At 48.7% G+C, this 18,872-nt stretch overlaps 1 protein-coding gene across 4 annotated transcripts; it reads right to left on the reverse strand.

Annotated features, from left to right (window-relative positions):
• Positions 1 to 294: 294 nt before the first annotated feature.
• SERPINA9 (serpin family A member 9) lies at positions 295 to 17,239 on the reverse strand. Of its 4 annotated transcripts, none has more exons than XM_042944199.1 (5): positions 17,189 to 17,239; positions 10,676 to 11,308; positions 4,552 to 4,825; positions 2,235 to 2,382; positions 295 to 850 (listed from the first exon to the last, which is right to left on the reverse strand). In XM_042944199.1, the coding sequence occupies exons 2-5, from the start codon at positions 11,289 to 11,291 to the stop codon at positions 647 to 649; spliced, it is 1,242 nt and encodes a 413-aa protein (XP_042800133.1). In that variant the 5' UTR covers positions 11,292 to 11,308; positions 17,189 to 17,239; the 3' UTR covers positions 295 to 646. The 4 variants fall into 4 exon arrangements, with proteins under 4 accessions (XP_042800133.1, XP_042800131.1, XP_042800132.1 ...); XM_042944197.1 differs by lacking the exon at positions 17,189 to 17,239 and adding an exon at positions 13,878 to 14,187; XM_042944198.1 differs by lacking the exon at positions 17,189 to 17,239 and adding an exon at positions 13,868 to 14,187.
• Between the last annotated feature and the right edge of the window lie 1,633 nt (positions 17,240 to 18,872).

An 18,872-nucleotide genomic window follows, 5' to 3' on the forward strand; every position in this document is an offset into this window, starting at 1 on the left:
CCCAGAAGCCTCCATGGTTTGTTTATTTATAGGTTTGGTTATATGTTTCGGTTGTGGACTGTCACCCCCGTCTAGGCCCAGGAGTGCAGGGACCTTGTCTGTCTGATTCACTCCTAGTGCGTATTAGGTCCTCAGTGAGTTTTTGTTGAAATGGATGAATGAATCCACCCAGCCGCTGAACTATCGCGTCGTGGCACCCTGGCCACTGGGAGTTAACGGATAAACCATTATCAGATTAGGGCCCTGAGGGCATGCGGGAGCAGTGTTCTTGGCTGAATTCACGCTTTAGACTTGTTGAGTTTATTACTTTAATTTTTCAACAAAGGTGACTGACCTGCATATTTCCATGCCCAGGGGCTCCGAGGAATGGGAATAGGCCAACCAGAAACATCCATGAAGCTAGTTACCTGGTGGGATTTGTAGAGCACTGATTGGGTCTCAAGCTTTGGTCTGAGACCCCAATCTCTGCGGATCTGATGGTTGAGCCTTAAAAGCGGCATCCCAGAAGAAAATGCAGCTCTGCCAGGGTCAAATGGACCCTCAGAGCGGGAGGGGACACGTCCTAAAGTCACACCGGGAGCATCACACAACGTGGTTTATTTCCTGGACATTTTCAACCTGTACTCAGCCAGCAGGATAGTTCCACCTAGGATTTAGTTGGATTTTCAACTTTCCCTAGGAAGAGAATGGCCTCTGTGGTTTTGTTTGTCAGCAGCAGCAGGAAGGACCTATTGAAGCGGATGACGGTGTAAGAGGGGGTGTCCTTTGACCGGACTATGAGCTTGGTGGCGGTGGCTGCTGTGGCCTCGGTCCCCTCCTCGCTGACATCCAGCACAGCCTTGTGGGCAACCTGCCAGGGGAAAAACAAACGTCAGTGGTCCCCGGGGGAGGGGCACCTTTACTTAACTGAGCTTTGGGGTTCTGCCTGGGAATGGCGATGCCCCCCCTTGAGGGGCTTCAAGCTTATATACGCCAGGTGCCTGGCGTTAGGTTTGCGGCTGTCATTGGTACCAGTCCACTGGTCTTTAAGCGTGGAGTTGAGATTCACACCAGAAATGACCCAGGTTTGACTCCCAGTTCTGCCACTTATTGTTGCAAAAGATATTTAGATGCTGCAGGCTTCACTCTTCAAATCTCTGGAAGGGTCATCATAATGGTGTATATCCCACAAGGTCATTGGGTGAATGAAAGGAGATCACACAAAGTATGTGTGCGGGAGTGTTGCTGCATGCGTGCCCTGGAGACATAAGGAGGTGTTTTTAAGTGCTGGATCCCTTCTGGGTCTCCTAGGAAAGAGACTTACCCTGGGGCTCATGTTCTCCCAAGCTTCAGGGGGGCCTGAGGACTCCCAGAAATGACAGTCATTATTGTTCAGATGTGCCCATAAACACGTAATGGGAAAAGGACCATCACGCCCAGCGTATTCCATTGGGACCTCCGTATTCTTTCCCTGGACGCCAATGACAAAGCTCCCCTTCCATGACCCGGGGACGCTTCTGACCATTATGATGTATTATCAAAATACACTTTTAAGTTGGGGATCAGAAACCCATGAGCAGACAAGGACTAGACAGGGAGACCTCTTGTCAGAGCAGGGAGCCCACAGGGGACCTGGAGGGTGCACCCTCACTAAAAGGGACACTCACAGCTCAGCTCCAGCTGATGGGTGCTATGTAGGGCATTGGGCTCACTGTTGCCGTGCGGGAATTGGACTCAGAGATTTGTTTCAAGACGGTCAGAAATCTATAATTTCAGGTACAATATCCTACATGATAGAAGTTGGCTCTCTTTCTTTTTAATACTAGAGGTCACACACAACCCATCTGCAGGGTAGTAATGGCCCATGGGCAGCCAATTTGACTGCAGTGGGAAGTCCCAAGCTTCAGGGGCGAGGTCGAATGCCAGGGGGCATCTGCTTATCTGCATGGGTATCGAGGGAGCAGAGTTACTTTCCCAAGACAGGACTGATTTTCACAGAACTGTGTGGTTGGACCTTAGGGACACTTGTTTGAAGAGGGATAAAAGTTGCCTGTGTATCAGAGGTATGATGGCCATAAAGCCACAGACAGGCCTGGTGGCCATGAAATTCAGCCCAACTTCTGCCCCAGAGAAGTCACTGTGCCTCTCAGGGTCTGCGTTTCCTTATCAGTGAGATGTGAGAGCTCGATTAGCCAGGTACTGGAAACTCTTCCCGCTCTCCCTGCCCAGGCAAATGTTCTCGTGGACCAACTCACTTTGGAAAGCTGCAGGAAGTCTGTCTTTGTGATTCCAGAAAAATCAGCATTATTATTAAAGGCATCCCAGATGCCCATCTTCGGGAGGATGGTTTCCAGGTCATAGGAGGCAGAAATGGAAAATTTCGGAATGAACACCTCTATCCACCTGCAGAGATGGAGAAAAGGAAAAAGTGAGGTCACGAGCCCCTTGGTCTCTATCTCTGCTTCTAGGTGGCATTTTGGGAGACTCTGTTCTTCCTCTAGGCTGATGCCGAAGCAGACAACCAACCCAGGTTGCTCTGGGGGTAAAGCCCCCTATCTAGGGGCAAGTCTGGCCCTGGAGATAAATGAGATGAAAGGGAGGACCCTAATGAAGGAAGGTACAGAGAATACACGGGGATCCAGAGAGGGAGCCTATGGCAGAGACCAATGGGGGACACCAGGCAGTGATGGAAGTGTGTCTGCCGTCCCTGGCCCAGCACATCCCCCACCCCCAGCCCCTCCTGAGACAAACTCTGCTAACCCCTGAGAGCAGCAGAGTCCAACAGAACTTTCTGCAAGGGTGGACACAGTCTCTGTTTGTGCTGTTCCACATTTTAGCCATTAGCCACGCGTGGTTATATCGAACGGCTTAAATGTGGCTAGTGCCAGGGAGGAAAACATTTTTTTGTTTTACTTATTTTAGTTAACTTAAATTTATATAACTACAGGGGGCTAGTGGCTACTGCGTGGGATAACACATCCCTCCAGGTCAACATAAGTTTTTCTTCCTCAGCAATAATTTCCCTGAACCAAGAATGAACAGCCTGAATTTACTGAGCATTTACTATGCGCCAGGCATCGTCCCAGATAATTTTAGTCATTTCCATTTTAAAGATGTCAAAACTTACTTGTAGTGCTTTGTGCAAGGTCATGTACTCGGTGAGTCACAAAAATGAAAGCACAAAAGTGTTGGATGGACACTCAAGTCCTCACTGACGGGCATCATCACAACGGACAGCTCTCTCTTCCCTCTTGCTTCTCCAGCACCCGCCTGGCCATCTCCTCCCTGCTCTGTCTGCCGCTCTTTATGAACCGCCCCCTGCCCCAGCCTCCGTGCTGCCTCCTCTGTCCAGCCCTGGTTGCAGTCAGAAAAGAGAAGAAACCTCTGAAGGATACTACAGTGTTCCTTAATTCCCAACTTCACCTCTTTGCCAGGGCTGTTTCCTTTGCCAAAAGTGCCCTGCCTCAGCCTCTATGTCCTGTCCATCCCTCCACGTCCTATGCTCCTGACTCCAATGTACCATCTCTTTGAAGCCTTCTTCCTTCTCAGCTAAAAGTGATCTCTCTTTGCTCTGAAGCTCCTTAGCACTTTGCCTGCCTCCCCCTGGGCATTGATCTTTGTCTTTCTTAAATTACAGTTATCTTGACCCTGTCTTCTCTCTTCTTGGACTGTGGGCACCTGGGAATGATGCCAAGGATGCCAAGAAAATATTGCTAAGAGATTGTATGTAAGGCTTTGATAGTCCTTTGTATCTTATGGTTAACATCCTCTTGATACTCTCCATAATGGTTACAGAACTAATAATAATCTGGGATGCCTGGGTGTCTCAGCCAGCTAAGCAAACGACTCTTGATTTCGGCTCAGGTCATGATCCCACAGTCCGTGGGTTCAAGCGCCGCGTTGGGCTCTGTCCTGGCAGTGTGGAGCCCGATGCTTTCTCTCTCTCCCTCTCTCACTGCCCCTACCCAGCTCATTCTCTCTCTCTCTCTCTCTCTCTCAAACTAAATAAATAAACTTAAAATAAAAAATAAAATACAAAACTTAAAAGGGAAAAGGAAAAGAAAGAAACTAATCAGCTATGTACTTTATGCATAGTAACTCGTTTTATCTTTTCAACAACTTATGGGCTCAGTAATATCATGATTCTCATTTTATAGGTGAGCATCAATGCTTTCTTTGCTTGTTTATTTTTATGGAATCAGTCCATGGAGTTTAATATTGGATTGGCTGATAGGGTGAGTTCTGCTAGCCATGACGGAACAGCTTCGCAAGGACATATTAGCTACGTGGCTGTGGGCAATTCACCTCCCTTCTCAGAGCCTCGACTTCCTTACGTGTGGGTGGGGGTGACGGTGCTCCAGTGCTCTTCACCTGTCGGGTGACTGTGAAGTTCAAGTGGGAACACACACGCACGGCACCAAGTTCACCATCCAGCGTGCAGCTGCCGCTCAGTTGGCAGGAGCGATTACTCAACAGCTGCCACCCTCGGATGTACGTCCTCATCCCTTGCCCCATGCTTGGGTGTACACCATCACCTGCCCCAGGAGTCTGGAAATGGACACAGATTCCCACCTCTTCTGGAGTAAGAGGCTCCATTGCCTCAGTGTCCCGGCTGACAAGGCCTGTTCCAGCTGCCTCATCTTGCCCTGGCCAGGGAGGACAAAGAAGGCCACGGTGTTGCCACTGTAGTCCATCTGTAGTACAGAGCAGCTCAGCTCCGGATCCACCCCAAAAGCAAATTGTTCCACCTGGTGCATCATTGGGACCTTCACAGTGGCCCCCTGGCCCACCAGGAACGGAGAGCTCTTTCTTGTATATCCAGGGTGAAAGGGCTTCTCCCACTTGGCTGGCACAGAGAGAAAAGAGAGGTCTTTGTGTCAAAGTGCTGTCAGCAAAAATGATGAAGTAAGGATCTCTGAAAACTCTGTCCTCCGTAAAAGCAATGGGAAAATTGCCAACAGTGATCAGAATGGGCTTTCTTAGAACTCTAGAAATTAACCAAACTCTTTCAGCAAATTAGGGAATGGTTTGTTCAAGTGAAGCAGCTAAATCTTGGGAAGAAGGTGAACTTTGGGGTATTTTAACTTGCCCTCGTTCCATTCCCCATGTCCTAACTCTTCAGGAGACTTGAAAAACAAGAGTGTGCATTTCCAGTGAAATCCAGAAACCTGGCAGCCCCAGGAGGGAAAAAATAGGGCTGGAACCCTTTCAAAGCCTCAATCCCTAAACACTGTTATTTGACCTATCCTGTGCTTCCCTGGGAGGCATCATTTGCAGAACTGTCTGTACTTGATCTGATTTGGAGCTCAACCAATGCAAAAAACTCTATTCCTCAGAGGAAATTAGTCAAAAGCAGTCACAGGCAGTGATACATTTTGCAGCTGCCGGGGGCAGTAGATAACACTTGAGGCAAACAATAAACTAGTCAAAAAGGTTAACAGGACAGGCTGGGGGTAGGGGTGGGGGGTGACGTCTGCAAAAACGACAAGAGTAAGGACCTCTGCATTGTCACCCTTCCCTAAAGACAATAAGGAAAACTGGCAAAAATATTCAGAATCAACTTCTTTGGAATTCTGGAAATTAATCAAAGCCTTATAGCAACCTAGAGAGTGTTCATTCAAGACAAATGGCCGAATTTCAGAAAGAACAGTCAATTTTGTGGTTATTTTAACTTGTGCCAGTCCTGTCCTCTACTCTCTAGCTCAGCAGTAGCCTTGACAAATAGCAGCCTGTGTTCCCACTACCATTGGGAGAGGGATTGACCTGGAGGTCTTTCAAAGACTCATTTTCGAAGAATTATTATCACTTGACCCGTCAGATAGTTAACTGGAAGCTCTCACTTCCAACGTTGATTGGTGCACAGTCAGTGATTAAAGCCTTCTCCCCAGGGGGCTGGAAGTTTTTTGCTAGAAACAATTACAGACAAATGTTTTAGTTTTATGGTTGCCTGGGTGGGGATAACAGATGGGGCAAACAACAAAGTGATAAAAAATTCTAGAAGGAAAAGCTGAGGCATAAGATGTCCGTTGGAGCTTTGGAAAGCTCCATTATATCCTGGGCATTTAGAGGCTTCATGCATGTGTAAAGCTGTGTGAGTATTTGAGAAAAAATATGAGAAGGCTGTAAGTTCTCACTTACGGCTGACCTTGAGGGTCTGCAGAAATAGAAAGTGAAGACTGGGTCAGAGTTATAAACTGCCTGGCTGAGTGTTGATGACAACCCCACCATGCACACAAGAGTCCTCAGCAAAGACTAGGAGATTTATTTGGTCCAAGCACTTAAGAAATCTCTGCCCAAGGGGGCGCCTGGGTGGCTCCGTAGGTGGAGCGTCCGACTTCGGCTCAGGTCATGATCTTGCGGTCTGTGAGTTTGAGCCCCGCGTTGGGCTCTGTGCTGACAGCTCAGAGCCTGGAGCCTATTTCAGATTCTGTGTCTCCCTCTCTCTCTGCCCCTCCCCAGCTCATGCTCTGTCTCTCTCTCTCTGTCAAAAATAAATAAACATTAAAAAAAACAATAAAAAAAGAAATCTCTGCCCAGTCATAACTAACCACTTGACTAACCAAGAAGACACTTTGGTGGCCACACATGACAAAGTATAGACTTTAAAGAATTAGTTCGGAAAAGTCACTCAAGAAACAACTACTGCAAAAAACAAAAACAACAAATCCTTGGGATGAGGTAAATCTGATTTTCAGAGCTGCAACATTGCATTATTTTAAAAATCCAGCTTTTACAAAAAGATATGAGGCATAAAAAGAAAGTATGGGCCATGCACAAGAAAAAGCCAATCTGCTAATATGAGAAATAAAAGAAGGGACACTGAAAAAGATCTTATGGACATTAAAGGAAAATAAAGAAATACTACAAACAACTCTATGCCCACAAATTTGATAACTGAGATGAAATATTCCAATTTTCCAAACCTTAAATAAGAATAAATAGACAATGTGAATAGGTCTATATCTATCAAAGAAATTGGCAATCATTAAAACCTTCCAAAATAGGAAATACCAGGTCCAGATGGATTCACTAGTGAATTCTACCAAACACTCAAGAAAGAAATTATAGGGGCATCTGGATGGCTCAATCGGTTAGGTGTCTGACTTCGGCTCAGGTCATGATCTCACAGTTCGTGAGTTCGAGCCCCACATCGGGCTCTGTGCCGACAGCTCAGAGCCTGGAGGCTTCTTCGAATTCTGTGTCTCCCTCTCTGTCTCTGCACCTCCTCTGCTCATGCTCTGTCTGTCTCTCTCTCTCCTTCAAAAGTAAATAAAAACATTTAAAAAAAGAAAGAAATTATACAAATTCTTTACAATCTCTTTCAGAGGATAGAAGCAGAGAAAATACTTCCTAATTTGTTCTATCAAGCCAGCATTCCTTTAATACCAAAATCAGACAAAGACATTGCAAGAAAACTACAGACCAGTATCTTTTATGAACACAGATATAAGAATCCTGCACAAAATACTAACAAATCAAATCCGATAATGTATAAAAATAATTATACGCCACAACCAAATGGGGTTTTTTCCGGGTTTGTAAGGCTGGTTCAACATTTGAAAATAAATTAATACAATCCATCATATCAAGAAGCTAAGCAAGAAAAATTAATCATATGAATAGATGAAGCAAAAGCATTCGACAAAATCCAACACCAGTCATAATAAAAATTCTCAATAAACTAGGAATAAAGGAATAACTTCTTCAATTTGATAAAAAAAAAAATAGCTACAAAAAGCCCACAGCTGATATAATACTTAAGGGTGAGAAACTCAAAGTTTTCCCACTAAGGTCAGGTATAATGCAAGGATGTCCCCTCTTGCCACTCCTGTCCTACATTTTACTGGAAGTTCTAGTTAATGCAATAAGATAAGAAAAAAGAAATAGAGTGTATACAGGTTGGGAAGGAAGAAATAAAACTTTGTTTGCAGATGACACGATCATCTATGTAGAAAACCCAAGAGTCAACAAACAAAAGAATCCGTGGAACTAATGAGGGAGTATAGCAAAGTTGCAGGATACAAGGTTAATATACAAAAGTCAATTGCTTTTCCATATGCCAGCAATGAATAAGTGGAGTTTGAAATTAAAAACATAATATGTTTTACATTTGCATCCAAAAAAATACTTAGGTATAAATCTAACAAAATACATGCAAGATCTATATGAAGAAAATTACAAAACTCAGATAATGAAATCAAAGAACTAAATGAATAGAAGGATATTCCATGTTCGTGAATACAAAGTCTCAATATTGTTAAGATGTCAATTCTTCCCAACATGATCTATAGATTCGATGCAATCTCAATCAAAATACTAGCAAGTTATATTACAGATATTAACAAACTAATACTAAAGTTTATATCAAAAGCAAAAGACCCAGAATAGGCAATCCATTATTGAAGAAGAACGAGGTTGCAGCACTCGCACTAACCAACTTCAAGACTTACTATAAGGCTGTAGTACGCAAGACAGTGTGGTATTGGTGAAGAATACACAACTAGATCAATGGAACAAAGAGAGAGCTTACAAACAGACCCATGTAAATATAGCCAACTGATCTTTGACAAAGGAGCAAAAGAAAGCAACATAATAGAGCAAAAATAGTCTTTTCAATAAATGGTGTTGGGACCACTAGCATTTGTATGCAAAGAGAAAAAGAAGAATCTGGACACGTACTTTACATCGTTCATAAAAAATTAACTCAAAATGGGCCACCTGGGTGGCTCAGTTGGTTGGGCGACCAACTTCAGTTCAGGTCATGATCTCACAACTCGTGAGTTCGAGCCCCGCATCAGGCTCTGCGCTGATAGCTCAGAGCCTGGAGCCTGTTTCGGATTCTGTGTCTCCCTCTCTCTCTGCCCTTCCCCCACTCACGCTCTGCCCCTCTCTCTCAGTCAAAAATAAACATTAAAAAAAAATTAACTCAAAACGGACCACAGACCTAAACATAAAACACGTAGAAGATAATATAGGAAAAAAACTAGATGTCCCTGGGTACGGCAAAAAATGTTTAGATACAACACTAGAGGCACAATCCGTGAAAGAAATCCCTGGTAAGCCAAACTTCATTAAAATTTAAAACTTCTGCTCCGTGAAAGACAATGTTAAGAGAATGAAAAGCCAAGCGACAGACTAAGAGAAAATATTTGTAACAGATGCACCTGATACGAGACTGTTATCCCAAATATACTAAGAACTCTTAAAGCTTAGCGATGAGAAAAACAGATGACTGGATTAAAAAAAGTGGGCTAACCACCTCGACGGATACCTTGTCAAGGAAGAGAGGCAGGTGACAGATAAAGATGAGAAGATGCTCCATGTCATATGTCACCGGGGAAATGCAAATTGAAACAGCAACGAGATATCAACAAAACACCCATTCACATGGCCCGGATCTGGAACACTGACAACACCAAGTGCTGGCAAGGCTGTGGAGCAACAGGAACTCTCACACATCGCTGGCGTGAACGCGAAAATGGTACAGCCACTTTGGAAGACAGTTTGGCGGTCTCTTTCCAAACCAAGCATGTTTTTGCCAAACAATCCTGCAAGCATGCTCCTTGGTATAAGGAATTGAAAACTGTGTCCCCACGAAACCCAGCACATATTATAGGATTCTGTTTATATGAAATGTCCAGAAGAGGCAAACTATAGAAACGGAAAGTGTATTCTTGTTTCTGGGGAAGAACATAAATGAAGAGTGAGTGCTCACGGAGAGGTGATGGGAATGTTGTGGAGTCACGTATGGACGTATTTGCACAACCTTGTGGGTATACTAAAAACAAGACCCACTGAACTGTACAATTTAACATAGCGAATTTCGTGCTGTGTGACTTTTTTTCAAGAAGAAAATAAGATTAAGTTAAATGAACAACGTAGATAAAGCACAGAGGACATAATAGGGGCTCACGGCATATTGATTCTTTTTCCTTCCCCTCCCTCCTTGCAGAATGGATGGAGAAATGGGTGGAAAGGTGAGCGGGTAGATAGAGGGAAAGATAAATGGGGGGTGGGGGGACGGCAGGAGGGAGAAAGGAAGGGAAGGAGAGAGAGGAGAAGCAGGGAGGGATGATACAATGGCATCCATGATAACTCAGCCCTGAGTGTCCAGCACACCAGCAGAAGCAAAAGCCCATGGTGTTGGCTGTATCATCACCCATCCGGTTAGTAGACAGACTCACACATTAGGCACATGCCCGGGACCATGGAGCAAGTAAGGGGTAGAGGTGGAATCCAAACCCAGGGCTGTCCGACACCAAAGCCGTTGTCCGTTCTGTGGCAGCACAGTGTCTTTGCAAACTGTAAAGCTCGAGACATTTGCCCAGGGGGTGTGAATGGCAGTTAAGCTGGCCTGTCTACACTTCCGTACACTGGCCAGTCTACACATCCACCTATAAAAGTGCTCTCACCTTTGGATTTGCTGGGCTGCCCACGGAGGCCAGGGTCAGCCTCTCAGGACGCATAATCAGGCTATCCAGACACAGAGCTGAATGACCCCCCGCCACCGTAATTGATAAACTAAAGCTAGCAGAGGGAACAGGAGGTCTCATGCAGCCAGCTTGTGACACAGCTGATTCAAACTCAGGCTTCCCCTTACTTCACCGTGCTGTCTAGGGCTTGTCTAGTTTGCTTATTCAACTGGGGGTAAAAAGAAACAACATTAAAATCAAAATCAGCCTCTCCAGAGCCTTACCTTTAAAGAAAACGGGGTTCACCAGGACCATGGCCGTCAGAGGGTCAAGGTCTTGGATTAAGTCTACAACCTTCCCTTTGGTCTCCTTCTCCACATAGCTGTTGATTCTCTTCCGGGCGGTGGAAGTGCTGGAGAAATCTGTAGAAAAGACCTTCGAATCATACAGCCTCTTGACGTCGTCCAAGAAATTTGTCTGTAGGCGCAGCTCCTTTTGGATGAAGAGGACGCTCCCCATCCTCAAGTCTAGGCCTTTGCCGGGGACACTGAGCGAGTGGAGCAGGTGCCGGAAGGCCCGGTGGATGGCGGATTCCGGCTCGTGCGTGAGGTTGAACCCCAGGCCTTGGAGGATCTGGGTCTTGGTGGCTGAGCGGGCCCCAAGGGAGAGCGTGGCCAGGGAAGCAGAGATACTCAGCGGGGAGAAGAAGACGTTCTGATCCGGGGTCTTCAAAACCAGCCTCCGGTAGAGGCGGAAGGCAAAGTTGGTGTTGCTGGAAGATACCCAGGCGGTAGCGCTGTTCCTTGTGGGGGAAGGGCAGGGGCCACTGGATGGGGGCACACAGTAGACCGGAGCACAGACGCTGACGACCAGGAAAAGTCGATAAAAGGGAGAGGCCATTTTGTGACGAAACAAGTCTGCAAGAGAGGAAAGGACCGCCGAGGGAAGGTAAGCCGAGCGTCCAGCCTGGAATCAGAGACCTTGCGACACCCCGTCCCCATTCGCGATAGAACTGGGACACGCTGGACGGTGAACAAAGCTCTCGCGTAATCTCGCTGCCTCTCGCAACCCCCCTGATGCAGATATTATTGTTGTCCTTGTCTTACAAACAAAGAAACAGGCCTCAGAGAGGTTGTGTGATTTAGGCCACGCAGCTGGGTCGTGTTCTGTCTGGGATTCAAAGCCGGGTCTTAAAGCCACAATCTCAGATCCCACGCGCTTTGCTGTTTCTGCTTCGCAGGCTTATCGTTTGGAAAGTAACACAGTGAGACCAGATGGTACAGTCCCAATCGTCGCAGCCAGACGCGCCCTCTTACCCCTGAGAGAACCCTCCAGATATTCTTGGTCCCTTTTGTGAGGACACGATCACAGCTCTCCATGGCTGCCCACCTCATGCCCCAGGCATCTGTTGGCATGTCCCTCAAAAAGTGGACACCCCGGGGGGGGCCTGGGTGGCCCAGTCGGTTAAGCGTCCGACTCCTGATCTCAGCTCAGGTCATGAGTCTCACGGTCTCACGGTCGTGAGTTCAAGTCCCGCATCGGGCTCTGCGGGGATATTGCAGCGTCTGCTTGAGATTCTGTCTCTACTTCTCTCTGACCCTCCCCCACTTGTGCTCTCTCTCTCTCTCTCTTTCTCCACTTGATCTTGGCCAAAAGGCCGAGAAGCGATCTCTCTCTCTTTCTCAAAATAAGTGAACTTAAAAAAAAGGTGGAAACCCCAGGCCGGAGGCTGTCCTGGAACCAGAGGCCTGCACAACCCCCGCTATGCCGCGTGTCCTCCCGGGGTGCCCCCCCTCGCTCCCAGGGTGTTCCCCAACCCCCCATCTGTGAAGAAGGATGGCTCCGAGGAAGAAGTGAGAGTGTCTGTATAGCACCCAGAGCCGTGTCTGGCCCGCGGAGGGCATGAGGTCAAAGCTGCTCCCCCCCCAACCCCCACCCCGGGTGGCTGCTGTTGTGATTTTGCCTTCCCCACTTGGAAGCAAGGTGAAGCGCAGGCTTGTCCCTGGATCTTCCTGACTGTGGGAAGGGAGGGGTTGAGGGATGAGAAGACCAGCCGTGCCCAGGGATGAGGTGCCACACGAGAGGCAGGGGCCTCTTGAGGCAGGTGCGGGTGGGGGCGGGGCTCTCGGGGCACCTGCTAAGGCCGAGGATCCACACCCCCATCAGCAGACATGGCCTTGCCAGAGGAGATTGGTTCTGTGTCCCAAGTCGCGGGCTGAGCAGGGGAGACCGGCCTGACCAGTAGCCCCGCCAGGCAGTCGACTAGTAAATGTCTCGGCCCCTCATGGCCCTGACCTTAGGCAAGCGGCTGCTCCTCTCTGAGCCCCAGGGAGGTGGCCTCAAAGGGGTCTGTGGCCATGGGTCTCAAGGGGGAGATCCTTATGCTCTTGAGGAAAAGCTTCACAGAAGCTTGTTCATTCGGCTCTTGACATCCAACCTCCTTTGACACTTGGCCTCTCCCCATCCCCCACTCCTGTCCCCCTCCGTCCCCCCCCCCCACTTTTCACCTTCTCTCCCCTGCTCAATTCCCCACTTGGCTCCCAGCTGCGGTCACTCAACCACACTGCAGACAGGGGGAACTTTCTAGCCACAAAGCTCACGTGTCCCTCAGCTACTCAGATTCCTCACTGACCTTGGGAGGAAAGGCCAAGCACCTGTTGTTCGAGGTCCTTCTCTGTTGGGCTCCGACTTACCTCCCCAGCTCATCCTCAAGCACAAAGCTGTTCCAGTTCCCGGGAAAGATGGCATGGCCCTCAGCCCCGCCCCCCTGCCCCGTCCTCATCGGCCTCCTTAGCTAGCTCGACTGTCTGAGGGCTTCATTCCGTTGTAAAACCCTACCCTCCCTGTGACGCACACTCCTGGCGAGGCCCCAGACCTGGAAGAACCCACCCGTCTGCTCCTTCTTTGCCAAATGTTGGACAGACCGTGGCTCAGCAAGGCAGCTTGGTCCGCAGTGAATCCCCAGTCCCCAATTTTTATTTGCCTGGCAGGAGAGCACGGTCACCTCACCCTCCCGTGGACTAGAGGGCGCAGCTCAGTCTTTTCCGTTTCCTTCGATGGATTCCTCGCCGTCCACGAATGCACGTGTGCGTGTGCACACACACACACACACACACACACACACACACGTCAGACCGCCTCGTCTCCTGCGTCCCATGCAGGACCCTCAGAAAAGGAACCTATCTCACTCCTCCCCTCCACCCCTCTCCAAACTTCAGAGAGCATCCGTATGTCCGTCCCGGGGCCCTCACACCTCTCTCTTCCGTACTTAAAACGCTCCCCCTCAACTACGTCCGTGCCATCGGCCTTTAAACACGTTCCCGGCTGGGACGAATGGCCCACCGCCATCAGCCCAGCGAAAACCTTTCTTCAGCCCCTCATTGCCTTCTAGCTCCGTCCTCCCCATCCTGGCCCGAATCCTCACGAGCTGTGATTCGGATCCCGGCCCGGATCCTTCACGGTCCTCATGGTCTTACTTCCGCTCACCCTTGGCCCACTCCAGTCTGGCCTCCGGGTCCACAGAGACGGGACCAGCCTGCAAACACGTCTGGGTTCACCTCAGCTGCCTTCCCGGTAGCATCTGACACTGGAGGCCACACCCCTCTTCTTATCCAGTCCCTCCCCGTGGCTCTGTGACACCACGTTCCCCTGCGTTTCTCCTCTCGCTCTGTTCCTCCTCCTGAGTCACCTCTGTGCTTTCTGTCTCGAGCCCGGCCTCTGCTCTGTTCTCCACCTCCGCTGATCTCATCAGTCCCGGGGCTTCATGACTGAAAAGCAAATTGCGTATTATTTTTAATCCCCAGCCCACACCTTTCCTCCGAACTCCGTATCTCTTTTTTAAGTTTATTTATTTATTGTGTGTGTGCGTGTGTGTGTGTGTGTGTGTGTGTGTGTGTGAAAGGCGGGGGGAGGGGCAGAGAGAGAATCCCAAACAGGTTTCATGCTGCCAGCACAGGGCCAGACAGGGTGCCCGAACTCGTGCACTGTGAGATCACGACCCGAGCCAAAACCAGGAGTCAAACACTTAACCGACTGAGCTACCCAGGCACCCTTAAAGTTTCTTTTAATGTTCATTTATTTATTTTGAGAGAGAGTGAGAGAGAAAGAGCACACATGAGCAGGGAAGGGGCAGGGAGAGGAGGAGAGAGAATCCCAATCCTCTGCTAGAGCAGAGCCCGACGCGGGGCTCGAACTCACAAACCGCGAGATCGTGACCTGAGCCGCAGTCGGACGCTTCACCGACGGAGCCACTCAGACGCCCCACGGACTCTGTATTTCTAACCACCTACTCGATACTTTCTCCTGATGTCACAAATGAACCTGAAACTCAGTAAGACCCTAACTGAACTCACACGGTTTGCCAAACCCCGTCTCCCAGTAAAAGTTTCAACTGAGACTTTCTTTGAACATCTCCGTCCACGGCGCTCCCGCTCACCTAGTTATTCAAGCCCAGGGCTCATCTTTTCCGTCCTTCTTCCTCTTTCTCCATGCCGACACATCGCTTACCTCTTTTCACGTGTTCCAGTAGCCTCCCATTTTCCAGAGCGGGTACCAGTGTCCCATCCAGCCTGCACAACCTGGGATCCACCGGCCCCTCTAACTTTAGTTCAGATGTCAGAGCCCCTTGCTCGGGACTGCTGCGTCCAACCGTTTTCCCCATTTTTTTGATCCTCACAGGTAATCTTTGTTGTGCCCTGCTGCCCTCACCAAACTTTCCTTGCCCTCCCCCCCCCCATTAATTTCTTTCTACTGTTTAGGTCCTATGTCATGTCATACCCTTAAGGAAGTTCTCTGGCACTCAGATGAGGAAAATTCCCCCCTCGAAACGTTTTTACAGTACTGTTAATTGTTTAGTGAGATACTTACCATGGCTACAATTTCACATTTCTTTGTGTGATGCAAAATTAAAGGAGTCACAGGGAACTTGCCCCTCTGGTACCTGCTGTACATCACGGTGTGGCCAGTACAAAGGGCTCAGTTAAGGGTTTGAGGAAGGAATGAATTGAAATAAATTAAGTGGGCAATTTACCTCTGAGAGGTGATACTGCTTGGAAATCAGCGACAATGACCCTTGCAGGGTCTTAATTAAGGTGATACTTACATGGCATCCCCATCTATGAAATTTGAGTTGACTTATATTTTTGGCCAAGACAAAGTAACTGACATTGAACTTGGACAAAAGGGGTGCCTGGGTGGCTCGGTCGGTTAAGCGTCTGACTCTTGATTTCGGCTCAGGCCGTGATCTTCCATTTCCTGAGATCGAGCCCTGCGTCGGCTCTGAGCTGATAGCATGGAGCCTGCTTGGGATTCTCTCTCTCCCCCTCTCTCTACCTTTTTCCTGCTTGTGCTCTCTCTCTCTCTCTCTCTCTCTCTCTCTCAAAAAGAAGTAAATAAATAAACTTAAAAAAAAAAGAAAACTGGGGGCGCCTGTGTGGCTCAGTCTGTTGAGTGTCCAACTTCGGCTCCTGTCATGAACTCGCGATTCATAGGTTCGAGCCCCATGGCAGGCTCTGTGCCGACAGCTGAGCCTGGAGCCTGCTTTGGATTCTGTCTCCCTCTCTCTCTGCCCCTCCCACGCCCCTCAAAAATAAATAAACATTACAAAATTTAAAACCATAGAAAATTAGGTAAAATACATGAAATAATCGAGACCCTAAAAAATATGTGAGACAATTCAGACATTGGACAACAGGCAGAGAAGGCAAACAAATCAGGGAAGCCCTGTGATTGTCCCAATATTCTGTCTAAAGACACTTTCCGGATACAAGGAGGGAAACTCAAGCAGAGGCTTGCTGACGGTCTCAGAGTTTAGGAAAGTGGAAGCAGCTATGGTTTGTGCAGCAAAAGTGTGCATTAGCTTCGGTCCGAAGCTAAGCACTCAGCGCTGCGTGCGTAAAGTGAAATTCCACCAGGACGGTCCGAAAGCAAAAGCAAAACCCCAAAACCGCCGTGAAGATATAAACAGAACAATTTCCAGAGTTCTCATAGCACGGGGAGGGAGGGAGGTTCCAACTGGACACAGCTGTGGGATGTCAATGAGCATCTAAGGCATTCAGCAGAGACCCTAGAAGTGTCACATCTTGACGTTAGGGGTCAACTAACTTTAGTTTAAAGCTGCTGTAGACACCTTAACACACTTGATCTGCAATGCAACATTTTATCATGAGAAGATGATAAACCATGATAAGATCCTGGACAGGATTAAACAAACAAACAAAAAAAGTCCTGCGTGTACTTGTGTTGGCTGTTCCAAAACAAGTGTCAACACGTTGTAAAGAGAGACAACAAACTCCAGACCACAAAGATTATAAGAGAAAATCTAAATGGTTGAAAGAAAAGCTCAGTGAGCTTGAAAACACATCAACAGGAGCTGTCCAAACTTAAAAGAGAGCAGGCGGGGGGAGGAAAATAACAGAGCCCCAGTGATCTGTGAAATGAAAGCAAGCGGTCGAACAGATGGGCAGCTGGAGTCCTAGGCAAGGAGGGGGTGGGAGAGAAAAAGCCTGGAAGAAATAACAGGCAGAAATATGTGTGCCCCTTACTCTACGTAAACGAAGTAAAAAAAAGACTAACTACAGTAGAATGAATACGGCCCTGTCATTTCTTCCCCCTGAGCTGTATGGTTGCACTTGACTCTCAGTCTGTCTAGGCTGCTCTCCCCTCCCTCCCCTTCTGACAAGCTGCTTTGCATCCTGCCGGCTCCAGCTCCAAACTTCCCACCCTGCAGAGTCTTCCAGATCCCACGGAAAGTCAGCCCCTCCCTTCGCCCACACCTGGAGCAAACCATTGCAATTTACCTCCTCAGGTCTCTGTCTCCCCGAGTGCACAGTCTGGATCTTGTGTGGCTTCCTCCAGGGCAGGGACCATAATCGGTGAGTGACGGGGAGAGAGGGAGAACAATAAAGGGAGTATAAAGATGGGGGAGGAGGTGGGAGGGCAGTGGGAGGAATGTAGGGAACCCGAAGGGCCAGGCTCTGCTGACTGGCCCACACCCAGGGACTTTTGTAAAGGCCTACAGTTGGTGAGACAGGTTGGCATCCTGAAGGATGGAGTTTCCCAGGCTGGGTTAATTGTCAGGAGAACCTTTGTTCTCATTAAAATGCACATTCCCAGGCCCCGCCTAGAACTACTGAGTCAGACTTTCCAGGGAAAGATGAGCCAACTTAGGAGTGAGGGGCGCTGGGTGCTTCCTTCCCGCACGACTTCCGCTCAGGTCGCGCAGAGAATCTCTCTGGGGCTTCTCTGAAGCTCTCAGAGATATTCTTATCTCTGGCTCTGAACACCTCAGGTCCTGGGAAAAGCAAACCCCTGTTTCTCCCCAAATTCACAAGACCAATCCTGCTGCTGGAGAAATGACGCCTCGGACGCAGATCCCACGGGCCCATCCCAGGTCCCATCTAGATGGAGCCTTATCCCAAGTCTGTCCACCTCCTCGGGGCCTCTCCTGCCGCGCCCAGGCTGCTCTAGACTCTTCTGTTCCTGGCTGTCAGATCTCCTGCCTACCTCACACATCTTTATGATTCTGCCCCATTTCTGGTTTATATGGATCTTCCCATCACTTTTTAAATCTGGCTATATCTTGGTACTTTTTTCATATATTTTTTAAAGTTTATTTATTTATTTTGAGAGAGAGAGAGATGGCGCAAGTAGGGGAGGGGCAGAGAGAGAGAGAGAGAGAGAGAGAGAGAGACAGAATCCCAAGCAGGCTCTGCACTGGCAGCACAGAGCCCCCATGCGGGGCTCGAACTCAGGAAACCACAAGATCATGACCTGAGCCGAAACCAAGAATCGGCTGCTTCGCTGACTGAACCACCTGGGCGCCCCGCATTTATATTTTTAACGTCGCCTATTCCTGCTGGGACCGTGGGGCACATGGGACACCTGGAGGCTGGAATTTGCCATGTCACGTCAACCAGAAGCTGCTGTTCAGAAGCTCGCCAAGAGGGCGACCCCACAATGTTGTCGGGACCCAACAATACCCAGTGTGGACGTGAGCACCTGTCCTGTGGTGGGGGTGCTCCCCAGAGCCCCCTGCGCTCTCTTGCTGCAACCCTGCTCATCCCTTAGCCCGCCCAGAGTGGCCGCGTGAGCGGGGCTGAGGGTGGGAAAGGGGGTAGATCCAGATGGACCCTCAGGCCCTGAGGAGTTTTGTCTAATTGTTCCTTTGTTTTCTGTTGGTTTTGGCAAAGAGGTCACTGTTTCAACATTCCAAGAGACACAGGCTTCCTGTTCCAGGAAGGAATCTTCACCCTGCCGGGACTCTTTCCCAGCCCAGTCTTGGAATCTGGGATTCCTTCATTGGCATCCCACCAAGAGAAACCAACTGAAAGGTTACCTGTGCTGGAAGGTTACCTTGAGAGACACCCACCCAGTAGCCTTCCTCCCTGGCTCTGGATGCCTTTACCAGGCGTCACTAATGCGGATGGGTGCCTACTGTGTGCAAAGTAGGTTCATATGCATTACATTATGTAACCCCCTCCC

This window comes from Panthera leo, chromosome B3 (genome assembly GCF_018350215.1).
Source record: "Panthera leo isolate Ple1 chromosome B3, P.leo_Ple1_pat1.1, whole genome shotgun sequence".
Lineage (NCBI taxonomy): Eukaryota > Metazoa > Chordata > Mammalia > Carnivora > Felidae > Panthera > Panthera leo.